This window comes from Acanthisitta chloris, unplaced genomic scaffold (assembly GCF_000695815.1).
Source record: "Acanthisitta chloris isolate BGI_N310 unplaced genomic scaffold, ASM69581v1 scaffold40260, whole genome shotgun sequence".
Classification (NCBI taxonomy): domain Eukaryota; kingdom Metazoa; phylum Chordata; class Aves; order Passeriformes; family Acanthisittidae; genus Acanthisitta; species Acanthisitta chloris.
In genome coordinates, this window is record NW_008651834.1 from 12,258 (window position 1) to 32,608 (window position 20,351).

General features: G+C 39.4%; 1 protein-coding gene across 1 annotated transcript in view; it reads left to right on the forward strand.

Annotated features, from left to right (window-relative positions):
* LOC103802270 (kalirin-like) overlaps positions 1-20,351 on the forward strand; it is a gene marked incomplete at its 3' end in the record, with an annotated part of 32,386 nt that overhangs the window by 6,992 nt on the left and 5,043 nt on the right. The window contains 1 exon segment of the mRNA XM_009074730.1: positions 20,246-20,349. Coding sequence (XP_009072978.1) covers positions 20,246-20,349 — 104 coding nt within the window.

A 20,351-nucleotide genomic window follows, 5' to 3' on the forward strand; every position in this document is an offset into this window, starting at 1 on the left:
ATGAGTGCTGGTGAATTTAACAGCCTTTTGCCCCTCAATAGCCAGTTCAAATCCAGCCTCTACCATATGTGGTGTTGGTATGTGATGTTTTACCACCATCCCTTAGGGACTGGAGGACTTCTGCTGAAATAGTGGTGGTCTCACTTTGTCCTGCTAGAAGACTTCTGACCACTCTGCTCTGTTTTGCTTCCTGTGTCCCTTTATTAACCACCTCAGGACCAAGTTACACATTCACTGCTTGTTGGAGATAGCTCTTCAAAAGAGGATCTTAAATTTCTTTCTTGCTGTAGTAGCAACCTATTGAGACATTTAATTCCTAGATGAGTGGACAGTGCCTATAATTGATGTTGAAATTCTGCACTAAGTGTCTACAGCTGCAAGCTTGGCAACTCCCATTTACCAGAAGCTGTTAGAAAGTGTGGACTTCCTAGAAGTGCAGAGGGAATGACATGAGCTGTCAGAGCCTGGGGTGCAGGAGATAGAAGAAAAGGTTAAAGGTAGTGGGGATGCTTAGATTAAAGAAAGGGGAAAATAAAAGTGAAGGGATTACAAACCAGTATGCAAGACTGAGCTAAAGCAAGCAATTTGGTCTCAGTGTACTTGGCAAATGGGATAAAAAGAAAGGGATTAAAATAATAGATTGAAGAATTGAAGCAGGTTTCTCTTGGAGACTTTGTTAGAAGGTGTATCAGGAGGGACCCAAATCTTGTCTTGCAGCAGTGGGATGAAAACAACAGTTTCTCCAGCTCTCATGACACTGTTTTGAATAAATATGTGTTTTTTTTGAAATAGGTGCAAGATTTTAATTTCCTATGTTTTTGAATTGTAATATCTGATTATTTTTAAAAATAATTCCAAACCCAATGTAAATGGGGGCTCTCTGTATCAATTTTCAGATTACTTCCTGCTTTCATTACCTGTTGCTGTTTTTCTGGATAGTGTTAGGACTGATCTTGCACAGCTCTGGACCTAAAGCATATATCCTCTTTTCCTCTGCCCTCTGTGGGAGCTGAGAGCAGTCTGAGTGGTTCCAGCTTGGTTAGCTGCTGACCCCTGCTCTGATTTCCAGCTCCATAACAGTGCAAGTGTTTTCAGACTGCTTTTCTGATGAGCAGCACAAATAGCATGATACAGAGCCTTGCAGTTAATGTACTGTGAATTGCACAGTTCATGTAGTCTTTTTCTTCTAAAGAATAATAAAAGGCAGGGTAAGCTGGGTAAGCATCTCACTTCTCCCAGTGATCATCTGTATCTTCTGTTGGGTCTAACGGAGGCATCTCTGTTGTGCAGTAGAAGCAAATGTGAGCAACTTAATGTTAATATTGAAACAACCTCATGAAGACTTGATTATCTTGTTTCAGAACACGAGTTTGGGAACTCAAATAGATAAATAAAGGTTGATGTTATTTCAAGACTGAATTCTTTATTTAAAGTAAATTCCTTAAAATATCTACAAAGGCGTTTGAAAGTATTTTCTAAATTATTAATCTTATATCCAAAACTTTTTGCACCATTTTGGAAGACTTGAAAATCTGTTACTGTTTTTTCCCCACTAAATTCTACAGTATTTCTATATTCTTAAGTATAACTTGCTCCATTTCATTATATTTTAATTGAATTCCAATAAATAATTGAAATTACTGATTGCCACATAGAGAGAAACTGGGATTTCAACTTGTCATTGTGTTTTTAAGCATTCTATTCAACACTTAACATCTGCTTAATTTTAGACTATAAATCTGCAATTGAAAACAGTTAATATGAAGGAATCCCTCATTTATTATGTCTGAATTATTTCCAAGGCAATTGTTCTATTTTACAGTGTTGTGAAGGGAATCCAGTTTTCTCTTGTTGCCAACCATGCAGACTCATGCTGAGATTTCAAAGTCATATTGTTTTTTTTCTGGTTCAACTAACATCTCCAACAAAAATTCAGCAGGTTAATAATTTGGAGATTTAGGATTGCAGAGGTAGCCCTACAGGCTAAGCTTAACACACAAAGAAAATGCACAGGTCTGGAAGAGAAGTTCCTTTTCCTGGCACTGGGCTGCTTTTCCAGCCCACTGAGAGCTCAATCATGTTTTCTTCAGGGGAGTCAGTGGATGGGGCTTGAGGAGGGAACACACCCAATGAAATAAAAGGTCAGTATTTTACATTGTGCTCTTCCCAGGCAACAAAACAAGTGTCTCTACCCAGTTCAGGTCTAAAGCCTTTTGGTTTTACTGGTCTGCCTTTTTTGCTTCAGCTCTACCCTCCCAGCTGTGGGGTGTTTCTCCTCACCACAGGCAGTGCATTCAGGCTGCAAGTTCAGAGCAGTTGGAAGGATGGCAGCGAGTAGAGTCCTTCTCTGCAGCTCCCATCTTCCAGGTTCAGTGCACAGAAAATAGCCAACAGGCTGCTGCTGCCCAGCCATAGCTCTGCAGCATCACCATACCTGGCTTCTCTCTTTCATACTGGGAGAGGCTCTGAAAACCCTCTGAGCAGGTGCCTGTGGCAGTGCTTCCCATTACAGACATAGCCTAGGTGGGCTGACCTGGAAATAGCTACCTCCTATATGGGTGGTGATTCCATGCAGTGGCATCAGCTGAGCCTTCCTGAAGGGTTGATGGGCTTTGCCAAGGAGCCTGTCTCAAGGGTCTGAGCTTTTCCAAGGCCCTGAGAAAACCCCAGCTGTCTTCTGAGGGGAGCCTCAGGTACTGCTCAGCATCCCTGCGTGGGCTGGGTGCACTGGTCTCTCTCTCTCACAGATGTATTTCTGTTAGCAATGTTGTACGTTGTGCTTGACTCTATTTCCAACAGGGGGTTCAGGCTGAGGAGGATTCTGCTTGGATTTCTCGAGGTCTGGAGCAAACAGCTAAACAGCCTCCCTCACCATGCACACTGCCACTGCTAGGGTGCAGGAGCCACCGTGTCTGAGTGACACCCAGTGGTGCTGGCAGAGTCTGGGGCCTCATCCCATCCCCTGAGCTGTCTCACGTAGAGCTGTGCTGCACACTCTGCTTTTTGAGCTCTGTCCAGGCCCTTGGTCTGGGGATTAGATCAGTATTGTTCGTCCTGCTAAATGGCTTTTGCATGTTAGTTGTACCAGCATTTGCTGCCTGGAAGAAGGAGCTGAGGTGATGGAGGAAAGGCAGAAATTTGTAAACTAGGATATATGCTGCAACCATTCACTGGTGAGGGAGCTGGTGGGCACCACAGCTTGCTGTAAATTTTACACAAAGTATAATTTTCTCCATCCTCTTCCTCAGAGGCTCTCTGACAAGTGGTTTGTGGGTCTCTGCAGCACACCTCGTGATGCTGCCCTCGCTGGCCTTTGCTGTGCTAGTGCTGCTGTAAAGCTGTTGCATGTTCCTCATGGGCCTCTTAACCATCAGGCCTGTGGCTCCACAATACTCCAGGAGGTCCGGGCAGCAGCGACCTCGAGACTTCCTTGGAGAAGACAGGTTTGTGCTAATGTGAGCAGTAATTCAGCAGAGCTAAAATTAGCAGAGAGAGACGTTTTGTGGAGTGTGTGCTGGCAGCAGAGCTGGCACTGGCCGTGTGCAGTTCCCTCCTGAAGCTGTCAGCAGCTGTCAGTGGAATATGCAGTGGTTCAGCCAATCCTAACTTTTCTTGTAGGTGATCTCTTTCCTACGGGTTTTGCAGAGACTGTAAAATGGTTTTTGTCTCATTCCAGTATGGATGCTTGTGTTCCTCATCAGTAACTCCAGTACGTGCTATATCCTTTCCACTCTTAGAAATTATTACAGTTTGGAAGTGACTTATGCCATCCTCGTCATGGATGTCATTAGAAGCAGGAAAACAACTGCTGTGCTCTGCAGTCTGCTTTGTAATGGGAATATTGTCAAAGGTCTCTTAATGTCAGTGGAAAGCTCTTCTAAACTACCATGGAGAATGGATGAGATCCTTACTGTGTGCCAATATGGAGCAGTAATGGGACACACAGAAGTGGAGTTGTCTCAGCCTAGACTACCCGATCCTTATCCTCATCAGATGCATGGAGGTGTTGCGGATGCTGCTCCAAAATCTGGATTCCCCAGTAGGGAAATCTGGGTAGGACTGAAGATGTGTTTTCAGGAATATATTTTTAGCTGTGTCTCCAAATGATAAAAAGCTTGTGCCATCATGCTCTCTGTCAGTCACTGTTAAACCAAATCTGTCAGAGAAGACTCTCAAGAATATTAGATTCCTACAGATTTAATGAGAATAGACAGCTGCATCAAGGAAAGAGACCTAATTAGTGTCCACCGAAAGAGAAAGGTGGTCTGAAGTCAGCCCTTCTTGGAGACTGGAGGTGTTGGGGGTATCTCCAGAGCACATTTGTTATTAACCATTAGAGACTCAATGTACAAACTAATACCAAGGGTTTGGCAGTTCCCATGCTCATAAAAGCACGGGCTAGTTTATAATATTAGAAAATTGGATCATACTAAAATAGAACAGTGACCAATTCATGATAACATGTGGGATTGAGCAGGCTGATGCTCTTCTAGCATGGAAAGTATGGGTTGGGACTGGCAAAATTTGTCCCAGAGGTTAGGACGCTCAATTCTCTGCTGTTTGCAAAAGGAGTAGGTGTCCAAGTTTGGTACACAGTTGTAAATCTCATCAATGGTTTCTTCTCATTCTCTACAAGGTGCTTCTAACCAAGTTAGTCTGCGATATTTTATGTTTTCCTTGTGGATCCTGGTGCTGCTTCAGAGTTCCCTGTGGATCCTGCAGTGCTATGTGCAGCAATACATAATTGTAACTGTGTGGTGTGAGGCTGTTGGGCTACTTGCATTAAGAGAAAAAAGAGAGAAATAATTTAACACAAAGTAAAATCATAAATAAGAAAAATAATTCTAGACTCTCTTCTTTTCCCCCAAGAAAAGGCAGAAAAGCATAACTCAGACATGCTTTTGGCTTGGCAAACACTGTCTGGTCTGCAACGTGTGCCACAGTGTACTTTTCTGCTATTAACAAGGGAACGTTGGTTTCTCTGACTGTGTACACAGGACTTTATTTTATGTCTAACTTTAAAGAGAAACCTTAGTCTCTGGAGAATTTTCCAGCGATGTAATATTTTATAAAGTTCCTTTGTGGTACTTCAACAACAAGCCAAAGCACCAAAACAGCTTTCCCTTGTACGGCAGCTGCTCTCAGGGAAATACCTTCCATCTCTTATACATACCCCTGCTACAGTGCAAACAAGGGAAAGTAGGAACCTGCATTGGGTCAATGCTGCATTTATAAGGGACATCTTTGCTGAATGGTCTTTTTCGTTAAAGTCATTGAATAGAAATTGTAGTAGAGCATTGATTTTGAATAATAATTGCATCTCTCTCTGAAAATTGTAGTAGCAGCAGCAGTTCGTCTCCAGCCAGATCCAGGCTGCTTTCATATGCTTTTCCCATGCTTTTCCTGTGCCTTTCCCCTGTTTCACATGGGAATACAAGAAGAATTGACTATGTCTAATATTTATGCAGTGCTATTAGCAAACTTTCACTAGATAGATTGATAGATTATTTATTTGAGCATCCAGCAAACCAGATGCTTCTGCTATTGATGTTGTCACTCAGGATCAAATAAATGCTACTTTTTGAAGTTTAGTTTGAAAGAATTGCTCATTAAAAACCTTTGCTTGGTAAAATTAGCTATTCGTCCTCCACCAGTCCTAAACCAGGGTCCAGCATCCAAGCACTTATTAAATGTACCCATTTAAGGAATAGAAATAATATGGATACCAACACAGCATTAATATAGAGATGGGTGGGACTCTTAGCAGGAATTTTATGGCATTTTAAAATACACATTGTACCCATACATGGGATTGTGATACTTTGGGACTCCAGGGTGTGTTTTGAAATTTTCCCAGCAGCTTACCATTCTGCAGGGCATGGTTCATGGCTCTGGTGTTCTTGAGGTACAGTCTGCAAAACACTTCATTTCAGGACAAGAGTGAATGTTGTGTTCTGAAATGGTGTTGTATGGTATTAAGCTGCTCCATGGGCAAACACCATGTGCCACTGGGAATAAAAAGGTTTTTTTTGCCTTAGAGAACTCCAAGTGGGCTTCCTATGCTTGTTTCATCTTCTGTGCACATACAGTTTGTATGTCACTTAGAAAAGGCATAGTATCAGTCATGGTGGATGGAGACTAATATTCATTAAATTATATTGCTGTAAACTATACCTCTAAAATAGTTTCCCATCATTCCTCTTTATTTGCATGTTGATTTGATGCTTGTGAAAAATTAGCTGCAAGAAAGGTAGGCTTCTGGCACTGATTACTGTTCTTGGCAAAGTACCAACAATGTCCCTGGCTACAATGATTTAGTAGGTCTCTTCTATCGCAATCTTCTTTAATGCAGCAGTTGACCACTCTAGAGGCCAAAGTCCTCTGCTAATTCAGCAATGTAAATTTTTCCTTGCGTTGCTTTTCTGTGTTGAGTCAATCCTAATTGGAGACTAAAATTGTGTTTCCTTTTCAAGAGACTTAGTAGTTCTGCTTAGACCACCAACTAAGGACTGTGTTTATTAGCAGCTCTGCTCATTTGTGATCTTTGTAGCTGGTAATCAAATGGAGCCTCAGGTTTAATTTAGGTCACATTTGCACTAAGGCAGGTAGCATCCTGGAACATTAGGGAAGACATACAGTCAGAGCTTCCTGAAGTTTAGTTCAGTACTGAACACTGAGTTGTCTTCTCCCTTGGTTTAACTTTACCAGTCCATACAGGAGAGACCTCACAAAGGTTAACTGCTATTTTTACATCTTCAAGATAGAAAGCCCTAAGTGATTTTGTTATAGGTATACTGCATGAGGCAGAAATACACATCCATTTAATAGTGTGCACTGATTAGACCTCTCATTTCTGGGGAGCAGGGTCTTGAAGCTGCCTGTCCCAATACTGAGTTGGGAGCACTGTATAAGAAATTGGCCATGTGCTGTGTCACCACCTGACCTTAGAAAATGCACTTTTAAAACCTGTTTCATTACCAATGTGCCATTTTGCCATGCAGTGAGTCTAGGGAGTAGAAGAAGAACTTACGGGAGAACAATAATCCCCAAACAAAATCTAAATAAAAAGCAGGTGCCTGATTAACTAATGGGTGATCTTGCAGATAAGAAGGATGGCTGAAAAAGCTTCCTTGTTATTAAACTGTTAGTCTAAGAATTAATCAAATAGACGGTATGTTCTTTTTCCTTAAGAGCTCTTTTTTTTCCTCTGTTCTCAAGACAGAACTAAGCTTTTACGACACTGATTAATCACATCCAATTTTGTGGTTATGTCCCCTCATTTCTCCGTTCTTCTGTTTCTACAACATTTGTAATTTAGTTCAGAAACTGCATCTGGAGAAGCAAACATTTCTGGGATCACAGATTAGTTTAGATTTTGCTTCCCACTAGAGATTTGTGGGTAGGAGCTGCAATTCCATTCCAAAATCTAATTCAAAAGCAGGTACATAGGAAAGTAGTGAACAATCTTACCCATAGGAAGAATGTCTGGAAGCTCTGCTTTGTTAATGAACTGTTAGACTAGGAATCAAATACGCAAGCAATATGTGCAGGGTTTTTAGGGTTTCATTCTTCTCTGGTCACAAGGCAAAACTCAACTGTTATATCATTCCACACTTACCAGGCTTACTGGAAATCTCAGTTTCTCTTTAATTTCCAGAACAGCCACCCCAATGATTTTGTAGTATGATACTGTATACGGTAGGTGACAGGAAAATAGGGTCAGCTCAAAAGGTTTCCTGGGATTTTCATTTAGGAATGAATTCTGTAGGACACTTCACCTCTGTAGTTTCATGGGCTGCTAAATTGTATCTGTGGTATATTAGCCTTGGCAGCACTTTTCTGATGACTTGTTGGGCACTACTAATTATGTGAAAAAGGCATAAATTTTTGTTAGGTAAAATCCACTCAATACGTTTGAGAAAGAGGTCGCTTGAGAATCCACCTGCTCTAACTGACAATAGGACTAGAAATTCATGTTAGTGAGTAAGATGCTAATTGTGCTCATATTATATATTTTGGACATTCCCAGGGGCACTTGGAAAATTAAAGCAGACATGATTGAATAAAGTACAGAAAGTGGAACAATATAAATCAAATGAATGGATGGTACTGGATACAGTACCAGTGCAGAGTTGTCTTGATCTCCATTTCTGGACTTTTGAAATTAGTGACAAGTCGGTATTTTCAGAAGCTGAAGTCCATCTTGCCAATATTGTGCTCAGGTTGCCCTTTCAGAGGTGGCTGATGTATCATTGCTTTTACAAATGAAAACATTTTTTCCCCTATTTATTTTTTGTGGGAGGATACAAATGCACAAAAGAACTTTACCTGTTTTCATGCTGTCTTGAAAAGATGCCAGAAGTCAGATGTGTAATTAAGGATTCTGTTAAAAGTCTAATTGCTGCACCTCTGAACATATTTTGGCACATAGCTTTATTCAGTCCTTGCTTTTCTTTTCGTATTTCTTATTCTCTTGGCCAAGAAGTAAGTCCCTTTTCAAAGGAAATTTTCAGAGATCTTCTGAGGCACAATTTGTTCTTTGTCTAAGTTCAATACAAAATGGTGAATTTCACCAATACTGATTTCCTGTGCTTTTGTTGTTGAGTGAAATACTCTAAAGCATAATATTTAGACCCTATTTTATTTAACACCTGATTACTCACAGCAAAGCTCTTTAAGATCCTTCTTAAGATGTTACATCTTAAGATGATACAACAGGTTATGACAGCATTCTTATTATGTAGGTTTGTTCTTGCAGTGCTAAAATGGAACTTTTCCAGTCCCGCGCCACTTTATGTCCTACATCACATAGGTTCAAATCTTGGTTAAGTTCTAGCAAAGTTAATGATAAATTATTTTAGTTATATGGGGCAGAGATTAGAGGAAAGAAATCATTATCACCAGATGATGTAGCAAGATTTTTTTGGGGTGTATTTTAAGGTAGTTGGAAGCAAATTAATATATTGGGTTATTTTATGAGTGAGTCTCAATTGATTTATCAAACCATTAGTTCTTCCTACCTTTGATAGGTGCCTCCTGTGTAAATCACAGGATTCACTTGTTGGTTTTTCCAGGCTATGGCTGACTTCAACAGAATCTGATCGAACTGGAAATATATATATCTGCTCTGCAAACAGAATCAAGCAACAAATGGATCTCAAGAGACTAGAGAGAATCTGTCTAGGCAGCCATTACCGGGTCTAGGACTTTTCCATAGCTCTCATACATTTTAAGACAGAGCAAAGATATTTATTCGTCATGTAAATTGCCAGGGGCATAAGAAGGAAATCATCAAGGTGGAAACATGCATTCACCATGTTGGCTCTTAGTCACAGTTGCAAGGAGGATATCAATACGTTTTCAGGCTAACACATTAATTTACTACAATAAACTTGGAAATTGATGCAAGAGGTCAACCAAAGCAGTAAAAGGCCTGTCTGGCCTGCAGGCTACTACTTACCATGTCCTTTTCCTGATTCTTCTTTAAGTACTCTGTTTCTCCTGCTAAAGACGTCCATCCATATCTAGCAAGTGTAAACATGTGCTTCATGCACCATCTTAATTGCTTAATCAAGCTCCTTCTATTGTGAGGCACAACCATACAAACAGGAACCAGATGGAAGATATTTTTATCAGACAGACCATAGGACTGAAGAAACATGGTCAATGAACATTGCTGTCCTCAAAAAACCCAGTATTAGGATATGTCTGCATCCTTGCAGCATCCTCACAGTGTGGTAGTTCAGGCAGCAACCACTGTCATAAACTCAGACTCAATCTTACCTCTTCATAGAGGTGTAATAGACAAACATGAACACACATCGATAATTATTTCAGAAGAGCTTATATCAAGGAAGACTGAAGCAATTATTTACATTTGGAATCAATAATACAGGAACAGTCAGTTCTTTTTAGTCATTAGTTTAGTGGGTGATTTTAGCACTGAAGTACTGTGAATTGATATAGCATCGCTCGCATAAGAGACCAATGCAGTATTCTTATTATTTTCAAGTAGTAGGAAAAAGTCTGAGTGTATTTGAGCTGTTTTCTCTGCTGTTTGTAAAGCATGTCATAGCAACAGAGATTTTAATCTTTTTTCCTTAGTTTTGTGTCATAAAGCACTTAAAATTATGTATTAGGCTAGTGCTCCTGTGGGTTCTACATCAAATCCACAGTAATTGTGGTTTTGCAATCTTTTCCAGTATAGGCTTCTAGGTTTGATTATGCTATGATCATTGCTTTTACTCCACACAATAAAATAGAGTAAATCCTTTATTATAATTGCAGGCATATATATTTGGACAGGTATTTGCCCAGTCCTGTCTGACAGCCTGAATTGTACAGCATGGTCATCAAAATGGGCAAGAGCTTGTGTGAATAATTCATACAATGACAAATACTGTATCTTCAGGTTTGGTGGAAAAATTAACAGCAATGAAATAGTTAAGAATTCTGGTATTTAGGCTGTCAGAATTGGCTTTTTAGTTAACACCCCAATAAGATGAAGGGTGCAAGTTGACTTTCTCCTAGTCTCATTGTTTCCTTGCAGCGGCTGCAGACTCAGCAAGACAAATGTGCATTAGTTTGTATTGTCAAGGCTATCTTTGCAAGCAGATGGGCTGGAAATCTAATTAAAAAACCCAAAAGCTTTGATTCTGGCAAAACCCAGTGAAATCTGTGGGACAACCTCAAATCCTCTGAATTAAATGGATGTTCTATGTCAGTGCAGTTCTATTGTCCCACTTTATAAATAAAATATGAAGGGCTCTCCTTCCACGTAGACCTATAAATGTGCTCATTTATGAGTTTAATAAAGCATGTGTATTCAGTACAATTAAATAAGCATATGTATAGAGCAATAAATGTTTCCTATAAAAAATCAGCATACATGTAACAGAGAATATATCCCAGCATGAATAAATAAGCACATGCTTGGATTATTAAGTGATCTCACTTAAGCTTCTGTGAATTAACCATGAAGTGGCCATGACTATTTGCAATTGGCAATTCTCCTACAATTATATATCCTACCTGTGTCTGAAGATGTGGCAAATATAATACATTCAATGGAAGAATGCATTAGCCTCAATAAGGAAAGTACAGTAACACAGAGTTAGAGTTGAGCTGTTACACAGGAACACAAGAAGGAGGTGAGTAACCCAACTAGGTTCATCTGACTCAGTCTCATCCCCTGGACTGTAGTGCTCCAGCCAGATGTAAAAAAAAAAAAAAAAATTAAAAAAAAATTGTGAAGCTATAATTGAAAGGAAAATAGTTACAGATATTTGTGTTATCTCAGTGTCAGGAAGTTATATGTAGTAACCTTTTCTGAAACTGAGTGACGTGTCCAATGTGAGGCTAGAGGTTTGCAGAACAACTATGAAATAGTTTCTGTTTCTCATCAGTTGTTTTCTGGGTTGGGAGGATGACTATGGTGGTTCATCTTGCTACAGAAACCTGCTGCATTAGGCCTATTTCTGCACAGGATCTTTTATTGCATTAGTGTAACTCACAGGTAGGAAACCTGTTAGTCTGGTGGAGTGGTTGTGGCCTGTGGCGTATCTTTGATGTGCCTCTTTCAGATCAAATAAACAATTCAGTATGAGGCTTCATGTCTTTAGGTGCAGTGTTTCATGAATCTGCTCTCTGATTTTCATTACCATGGGCTTGCTGATATCTACCATTGATTGTAGGAGTTTTCTGCCTAGGTGATTCCTATACTGGCATACATTGGTCAATACAATTTTCAGATCTGGCGGCAGGAAAAGCACCACCTGGGGTGTGCAGTTCTTGAGATGAATAGGATGATGCATGTTCATGTGTGGCACTTGTAGATGGACTTGCCTGTGAAATTTTATTGTGCTTTTGATGGAGAAGCAGTACAGCTAATAGGGAAAAGGCAACGGGCAGTTGAAACCATTGAATTACTTTTTGGAGCATTTATCTGAGCCTGTTTTAGTTGATGGAACAGTAGAGGTGACTGATGGGTAGACATACTGATGGAGAACTGGAATTATTAGTGATCATAATGAAAGTTCAGGATCATAAGGAAAGCAACAGTAAAACTGTGTTAGCATGACACCAATGTGTGAGCTCCCATCAGTGTGAGAAAGTGCCTTAGCATGATGGACTGTAAATCTGAGGAGACCACACACAGACACCTAAGGAGCTCAGTCTCCTACAAAGGTGAGAGCATCTGAGGCTGGAGAAATTCCTCAAGTAATCTTGGAAGAGAAACAGAGTGTTAGCTCAGAGACTCAGTTGAGTCTTGCACAGTTATTGCCAGGATTTTGTTCCATAATTTGACTGTTGAATTCATCTTTGCTTTCCAGAAAGCTGGATCCTACTTTCTCATTCTGGGGGTTGACATTATCTTTTGGGTCTTCTACTCCTTTTGAAATACCGAGTTATCGAATTGTTTATGCTCAGTCAGCTTCAGTGATTTTATTCTCTCACTTTATGTCTCCACACATAATAAGGGATACCTCATATCCAGTAGCTTCACTGGCTAGACAGCGTGAGAGAGCCTGGCCTTGCTAGGAGACTGACTTGGAATAAATTGGACATGAGCTGGATGTTTTAAAGCTGAGTTGTTAATAGCACATCAGTTTCCACTGTCTCTTGAGGACTCTGTATAAAGGACTTTTTTTTTGTTCTCAAAGGCATCACAGTAATTATTTGAAAGAATGAGTAAAGTCTGCTGTGTAAAAGAATACACAAAAATTGATTTTACAACTGTATCTTATAACATAGATTGATTCTGCAGCTTCAGAGCAAACTCTTCTGGTTGTAATACAACAGGCAGTCTTCACCCAGCCTGGCATGGCAGGAAGTATCTATCTGATAAGTGACCTATTTTTGGTAAATCGTTGTGCCTACAAAGACCTGCTTTGTTTGTATAAGGGGTGGTGCTCAAAAAAACCCAAAATGAGTACCACTCATTTATTAGTCATGGTCAGTTCTCATTGTCCAACCTGGAGAAAAAGGAGGCATCAGCTTTTTAATTGTGCATTTCTAAAGTGAACTCAAATTCCTGTGTTGTATCTTAGCAAAACAGACCCATAGCAGGGACCACAGAGTGTTTCTGGGTTGTAGCACTCAGACTTTCCTCCCAGCAAATACACTTGTTTCCAGTGTGTGCCCTTAAATAAAATGACTGTGTGGACCCTGACCAAAATTGTGCAAGTCTCAAAGAATAGTTATATCACTTCTGCTTAAGAGATATAAAGTGCAAAGCAAATCCCATGCTGAACTCTGCACTGCAAAAGGGGAGAAGCTAATTTACTTACTTGTGGAAAAATCTGCTATTTTGAAGTGCATATTTTTAAATGAGGAAAAATCCAAAAGCTTTAGAAATTTCTCACCAGAAATACCTCTAAAATGTTATTTCAATCAAAATATTTTGATAAAATTCAAACAGTTTGTTCTTTTGGGTTTTTTTGAGCAGACTAATCAAAAAAGGAACAAACGAAATAAAGATTTCACATGAAAAGGACTTAACAGAATATTTTGCTGTTATTACATAAAAAAGTATAAGCCTTTTTTCAGTTTTTAATTCAGTAATAATTTTGTGAGAACCTGCACTCATTGTGAAACATCTTATTATAAAGAGATGTGTAATGTATCATCTTCTCTCCCTAATTCCTTATTTTAATTACAGCTCTTGTATAAATGGATGTGCAGTGCTCTCCTGCACTGCCAGGAGCAGTGTATGAGGACTGAGTGCTTACTGCAAGAAATGTCAATATTATGTCGAAAAAGTGATTTTACCATCTTTGAAGAGGTTTTTTTTCCTATCCTCATCTATGAGCCCAATTGAGCCCTGGCTCAAATGTGCTAGTCCCAGAGTGGTTATACCTGCTTGCATCAGGATGGAATTTGGCATGGTGTCTGCCTCTGGACATGTGCTGGATTTTACCAGGTGCTGCTGTCGACTGTCTAGACCTTCATTAATCATTCTTTGCATGAGCTGAACATGTTTGCAGGCTTATTTGTGCTATAAAAGGTCTCTCCCCTATGGGTAGCTCTGCCTCCCACAACGCATTTCAAGGAAATGTATGTATTTGCAATCTGGAGACTTTCCACTCTGGAGTGACTGTGTTTTACAGTGCTGACTGGAATTCCTGGAGCTGTTCACCATGCTCCATTCACTCACTTGCTAAGTCACTGATGCTGTGAACTGATAAATTAGGATCCCGGGTCTAATTGCCCCAAGCACTCCTTGCCCAGATGAAGTATCCTTTTCCTTATGTGGAAATCTGGCAGTGTGGACTGTAGACTAAACTTTATAGTGACTGCATGTGAAATGGACTTCATGGTCTCCTTGCTTGAACTATGAAAAAAAAAAAAAAGCTTAAAGTGCAAGCAAAAAGATAGATTTATTTCTTTGAATCTTACTAGTTTGGCTGTGCTAAGCAGAACCATATATATTTCTTTCTCATCTGGAATCCAATGGATTTGAATCTTCAGACTTCCTTTCAATAGCCTCTGCTCATCCAAACCTTTTCAAGAATGGTGTGTTTATATTTCAGCACAACCCTAATATTTATTTTTTCCAGCAAATGTCAAGAACATATAATTTTCATTTGGTAAAGCATTTTTGTTTTGTTTCTGCTAAATCATCTCAAATACAAGACTTTAAGTGCTCAAGAGAGAGTTGAGTGGTACTTACTGTTCAAATATTTCTTTGTTGTAGTAACAAATCTTTAAATGTAGCCCTGCTTCAACAAAAACAAAGCCCTGATTAATTTCATATTTATCTCAGCAGCTGTTTCAAGGAAGACCTGCCAGATATTGATCCAAATGTAGTAGACGTGCAACAACAAAAGGGGAAGAGGGTAAATGGGTTTAGATGAAGGCATCATTTGCCCACAGAAACTTAACAGGAATGTGAAAAATTATAATATTCGTCCTCCAGATTTGGCTTTAACAGCTGCGATCATGCATTTTTGGACACAGCTGTGTTTTATATCTTTGCTATTTGAATGAAGACAGGAAGCTTCTCAAATAGTGTTTATTTGCTCAATTAAATAGGAGGCCGAATGCCTGCAGAGCTCTGGGTCCCAGTTCTGGTTTGGGCTGTAATGATGTAGATCAGGATTTTTGCCTGGGTAGAAGAGAGCACAACAGATCCCTGCTGAATCCTAACAGAGATACCATATGGGAGCTGCAACTCTCACAACAACTTGCAGGAGCTCACAGGATTGTGGTTACATATTGGGAAAAGGGTTTCTGACACCTAGCTGGTGTCTGAGTTCTTTCTAGCTTACATCATTTTACAACAGAATTGCATTGAGTTCAGAGCCATTTTTCTTAGAAGTAAAAATTGAATACCAAAATGAGTTATTTGCTTGAGAATAGCAGGAGGACCCGTTCTGGCATCAGTTAGTTTCTGCCAAAGTATTTGGGTTTTTTGTCTTTCTGTTCCCTCCTGTTGACTTGGGGCCAGAGGCAGGGGTTGAATGTGGATGTTGTGCAGCCCACACATCTGCATTCTTGTGCCATTTGCAATCATGCCTCATGTCCCCTAAGAGCAGTGCCTGGAAAACAGAGGCAGGAGGTTTGTCTCTGCCTGGACCTCACCAGCTCCAAGTCTTTTTACAACATGTCACTGAAATTTCTCTAGATCACTGCTTTATGTCCAGCTCCAGCCAGTGTGAAAGTGGTTTTGCTTTCTTTCTTTCTTTTTCAAAGAAAAAAAGTGATAATGAGTGATTCCTTTTCAGTGCAGAAAGAGGAAAAACAAATTTAGGTCGCAGTAAGAAAGAAAGGGTTAATTGGAAATGGGGGGCCTGGTGACTGTTCTCCTCTAATTACAAAAAAAGCATTGTGAAACCAAGTTATAAAATATAAGAAGGAAAATCCAGGATGAAGACTGTCTAAGTGTCTTTTTGGTAGCTGAAGTTCTCTGGTGGAAATGGTTCTTCCAGAGTAATGGTGCTTTGGGGATGTGCATCACTGAGTTCCTCTGCTGTTCTCTGATATACCAGTACATTATGGAGATGTGAGGATTAGGAGTCACAGGTGTCCTAGGATCTTTGAGAAGACAATATGTCTCATCACACTGAACAGTCACTGTCACTGAGGGATGTGGGTGACAGCTCAGAATGATGGTGTGACAGTGCAGGAACGAATCTGGTAACTGGGATAATGAGCAAGGTACAGTTTGCTGTGAAATATTAAATATTTTAATAAATAATGATGATTCAGGAGTGCTTGACAAACAGGTCTACTGAAAAGGACTTTATCTGGTCCTCTTTATGTACTGGAAAGTATATTATGAATATAGATGACTGTTTCTGTTGACAAGGTGATCTTCAGGCTCAATATGGTGATGTAAAACCAAAGTATTAAAGTCTATAAGTGATGCTGATTATAAAGCTCCCCACCTAGTTTCATTTTCAAGCTGAGTAAATAAACCACAGACAGAATGAATAAGAAATTGCAATTAATCAATAATCTTAGCACATAAGTTACTGAAGTGAACCTTGGCATATTTTGATATGGAAACTAGGCAATGGAATGAGTTTGGTCTCAGTATGAAATGAGGCCTTTGGGATAACAGCTCGTGCTAAGTGGTTTTCATATACCTGTTTTTCTCCTCTTCCTCTCCCTTTTCCACCTTCAGTTTATGAATCAATTGGCTAACTATAGCCACATTTGTCAAAGGAATGTTGATCTCAAAAATAATTAAGCTCCTGCAGATTTTGTGCTTACAAATTGATGCTTGAAAAGCTACTTGTTATGCTGAGAGTGTCTCCTGGCAAGGTTACACTGACCCACCTTAGAAGAGATCTTACACTCCCTGTTAACAAATCATATTTTGAATGAGATGTTCGACATGTCAGATCTGTGCTTTTAGTGGTCCAACAGGCATGCTAAATGTGCTGCTTCATCATTAGCTCATGACTGCAAAATGGGAATGGAGATATTATGTTATTTCAGCTAATCAAGTGCTGAAGCTTCGAAATGCCAGAAGCTTTGGCCAAACTCTAAGGATGAAAAATACACATAATCAATGATAGGTATTTGAAAGATTAATCAGAAAGAATGAAGTCCTTAAACTCATTTGGTACCCAGCAAGCCAGCTCTTGCCAAAGAAAATACAATTTAGAATGTGCCTGAATTAAAGAGGAAATTTGAGAAAATAACCCTTATGAAAGTACCCTAGAAACCAAAATAGAGGCATTTATTTTGACAAAATTAGCACATCTGCTTCTGAGTTTCAATTTTATGCTTTTCTATTTTTTTTTAAACTTAGATCCCAAGTGTTGTTTTCACAAATATTCTAGGGTATTTTTATTAAACTTAGGATCTAGGTTTTGTCTCTGCTTAAAAGCAGTGTAGCAATTGAAATGGCATATCAACTATCAGATATTTTGTGCTCACATTTGCAAATCTAGTCCAGATGAGCACAGCCAAAAGGCTGATGGATTGTCCAAATACCTTGATCTGAGTGTTTTTTCCAGTTTCTGGTCAAATATCAATACCGGAAAAAATTAAGTACCACAATCAACATTAATTGCCATACTAAAATGATTACTTGTGCGTAATAGATATGTGTATTGATGTAGCATCTTGGGAGCCAGGAATAAGGCATGTCTTGCTTGGACAATGTGGAGGAAGCTTGATTGCTACTGATGCTTTTCACAATCAATTGCTAAATTGGTAAGGGTTTGAGTTGTTGCTTTTAAGCAATAAAGTTAATAAGCATGGCTAGACTGTTCAAAAGGAACCTCAGGTCATTTCCTCAATCTATGCTGAGGTAACTGAAGAAAAATGACTGACTGTCAAAGATGACAAATCTTCACAGATTGCCTCACCAGAGTTTGTTGGTGCTTCATTATGTCTACACAAGGCCAGCCTTTTTAGGACCTTCTTAATAGCTGTTAATATTTGTATATTGCAGCATAAATTATGGCCTTTTTAAAGTTTTTTTTAAAAAAACTTAATTGCCTGTGATGTGTCTCTACGTTTATGTAAGCCTTTTGTACTTTCACATACGTACTCAGTTTTGGTTTTGCAGATCATTATTACTCATTATTTTTAATTCCCTGGATTTGCATCTATGGTTTCCTGAAAAGTATTTTATTGGAATTCATTCCAGACAGCTGAAGGCTGTGGTATGAGTATAGGTAGCTGGAGACCTCCACTAAGGCAGGCTCCTTAAACAAACACACCAGGGTAGATGGTCCCTGCCCTGAAGAGATTACAATCTAAATAATCTTTTTATCTCCCACTTCTTTCTCTGAGATTTTAGTATCCAGCTACCTGTTTGTGTAGTCTGAGTGCTCTCAGAGGCAGCCCTCTCCACAGCAAGCTCAGCAACTGAGAGTAGAAATAATGAGCAGGCAGCTTTCTGGCTTGCAGCAGTTTAAACACTCTTAAATAAGAGCTTTTGACAAGCAAGTTTATAAATTGGGTCCTGATTTTCTGCAAAGAGTCAGAAGAATGTGGAATTATCACTTTGCTGGGGGCATGAAATTGTGTAGACAAGACTACAGACCTATAGACCTTGTTGCAGGTTAGTACCATTCATCACATTAATGAAGAAAAATTGCAAAGCTACTGCTGCAAGAATGTGCGCAACACTCTTTAAACAGAGTTAGATTTTCTCAAAATGAAAATACCATCCATTTGTACATTTCCTGTGTTAGAATTGAAAAGAGGTACCCATCTTTGCACTGATTTTATTTCATACAGGAACATGCATACCTGTGTGATGAATGAAGTAGGGAAATCCTCTTTGTAATGAAGAGCATTGTTTGGAGTTTTGTTACAACCTCGAGAGTTGTTATATGTTGATGTGTTTTGAAGCTAAAAAATCAATGATTATTCTTCTTCCTTTTCTCCTTCTTCATCCTTTTTCCTATCAGTTTCATACTTGAAACACCCCTGAGCCTCTTCTCAAGGCTAGACATCCCAACTCCCTCAGCCATTCCTCATATGATGTATTCTAGACCTCTTCTGGCACTTTGCCTTATTGAACCTCATGCAGTTGTCCTCAGCCCACTGATCAAGTTGGTCCTAGTCTCTCTTTAGAGCTTTCCTACCCTCCTACACTCTTAAAAAAAATTCATCTTCCTTTCTCCTTTCCACACTTCCTTTCTTCCAACAGCTTCTCTTTTCATGGAGAAACCTGTGATCTCCATTCCACCTTAAAAAACCTGTAAAGTTAGATCAGTATAGACCATTCTGGCATCTTTAGTGCACCACCAATGGATTTTACTCATTTACCATACCAATAATATTACCGGGAATGGGAACTTTCACATTTTGTGCAAGAGTTTGAAGACTAAAGCAGACACTATAGTTCTCAAGGCTTCAACACAATGCATGGCAGATATATTAGCCTGTCAGTCAGAGTAGTAGACACTTCCTAAGTCTCATCAAATGTTGGATGCTGCAGATGGAAGATGACACTTTTGAGCCATACCACTTTTTCTGAGGATAAATACTACTATGTCCTTTGAAAAGCTGTGCTGAAATCTGCCTTGGATTTGACCTTTTATTCTTTCTCCTCTCCTGAGGAAAAAGAAAATGTGTTTGCTAGCTAATGCTCTGGTGTTGTTGGGCCCCATGCATTGCCAGTGACCAGGCCACAAAACTGTCTTCAACCTCTGAGAAGTGAGGAGCACAGGCTGGCAGAAAAGTCTGACTGCAGATTGAAAAAGATCCTGCAGCATTTGGAAGATCAGTTGGGAGGGGGAAAAAGGCCCCAGTGACAACAGCACACAGGCTGAGTCACAAGGACCTTCCTGTCAGGGAATGATTGCCAGGCACTTTTATGGAAATGACACTTTTTAAAAAACCCTTAAAGAGGCCTCTAAAAATAAAGGCACCCAAATTTACAAGTGGCCAGTAATGTTAAGGCTCAGGACCCTTGTTGACTTTGGCTGTGGGTTGAGTTCGTGATGTTGAAAGCAGAATTTGTTGTGTGTACACATAAATAGCTTCTGTACAGATAGATTTGGTTCTGTTATCCATTGTGTGAAAGTATGTATGTTTTTGGTGAAAATTTGAATTACCTCTGTTTGGACAATTAGAGATTAAACTGTAATATAAACACTTGAATTCCTTATAAATTAAATTATGGTAAAATTATTGTAGCTTCTCATATAGCCTTTATGCTGTACAAGTATAGAATTCCTTGCTTTGCTCTGAAGCAGTGAACACTAGCAACAAAAGTTGTCTCAGTGTGACTGTCCACAATGTTAATAATCCTGATATACTTTTATTCCTACAGTGAAGATGTTTGTAAACGAGGATTCACTGTTATTATCGATATGCGGGGATCCAAATGGGATTTGATCAAGCCTCTCCTAAAAACCCTTCAAGAAGCTTTTCCTGCT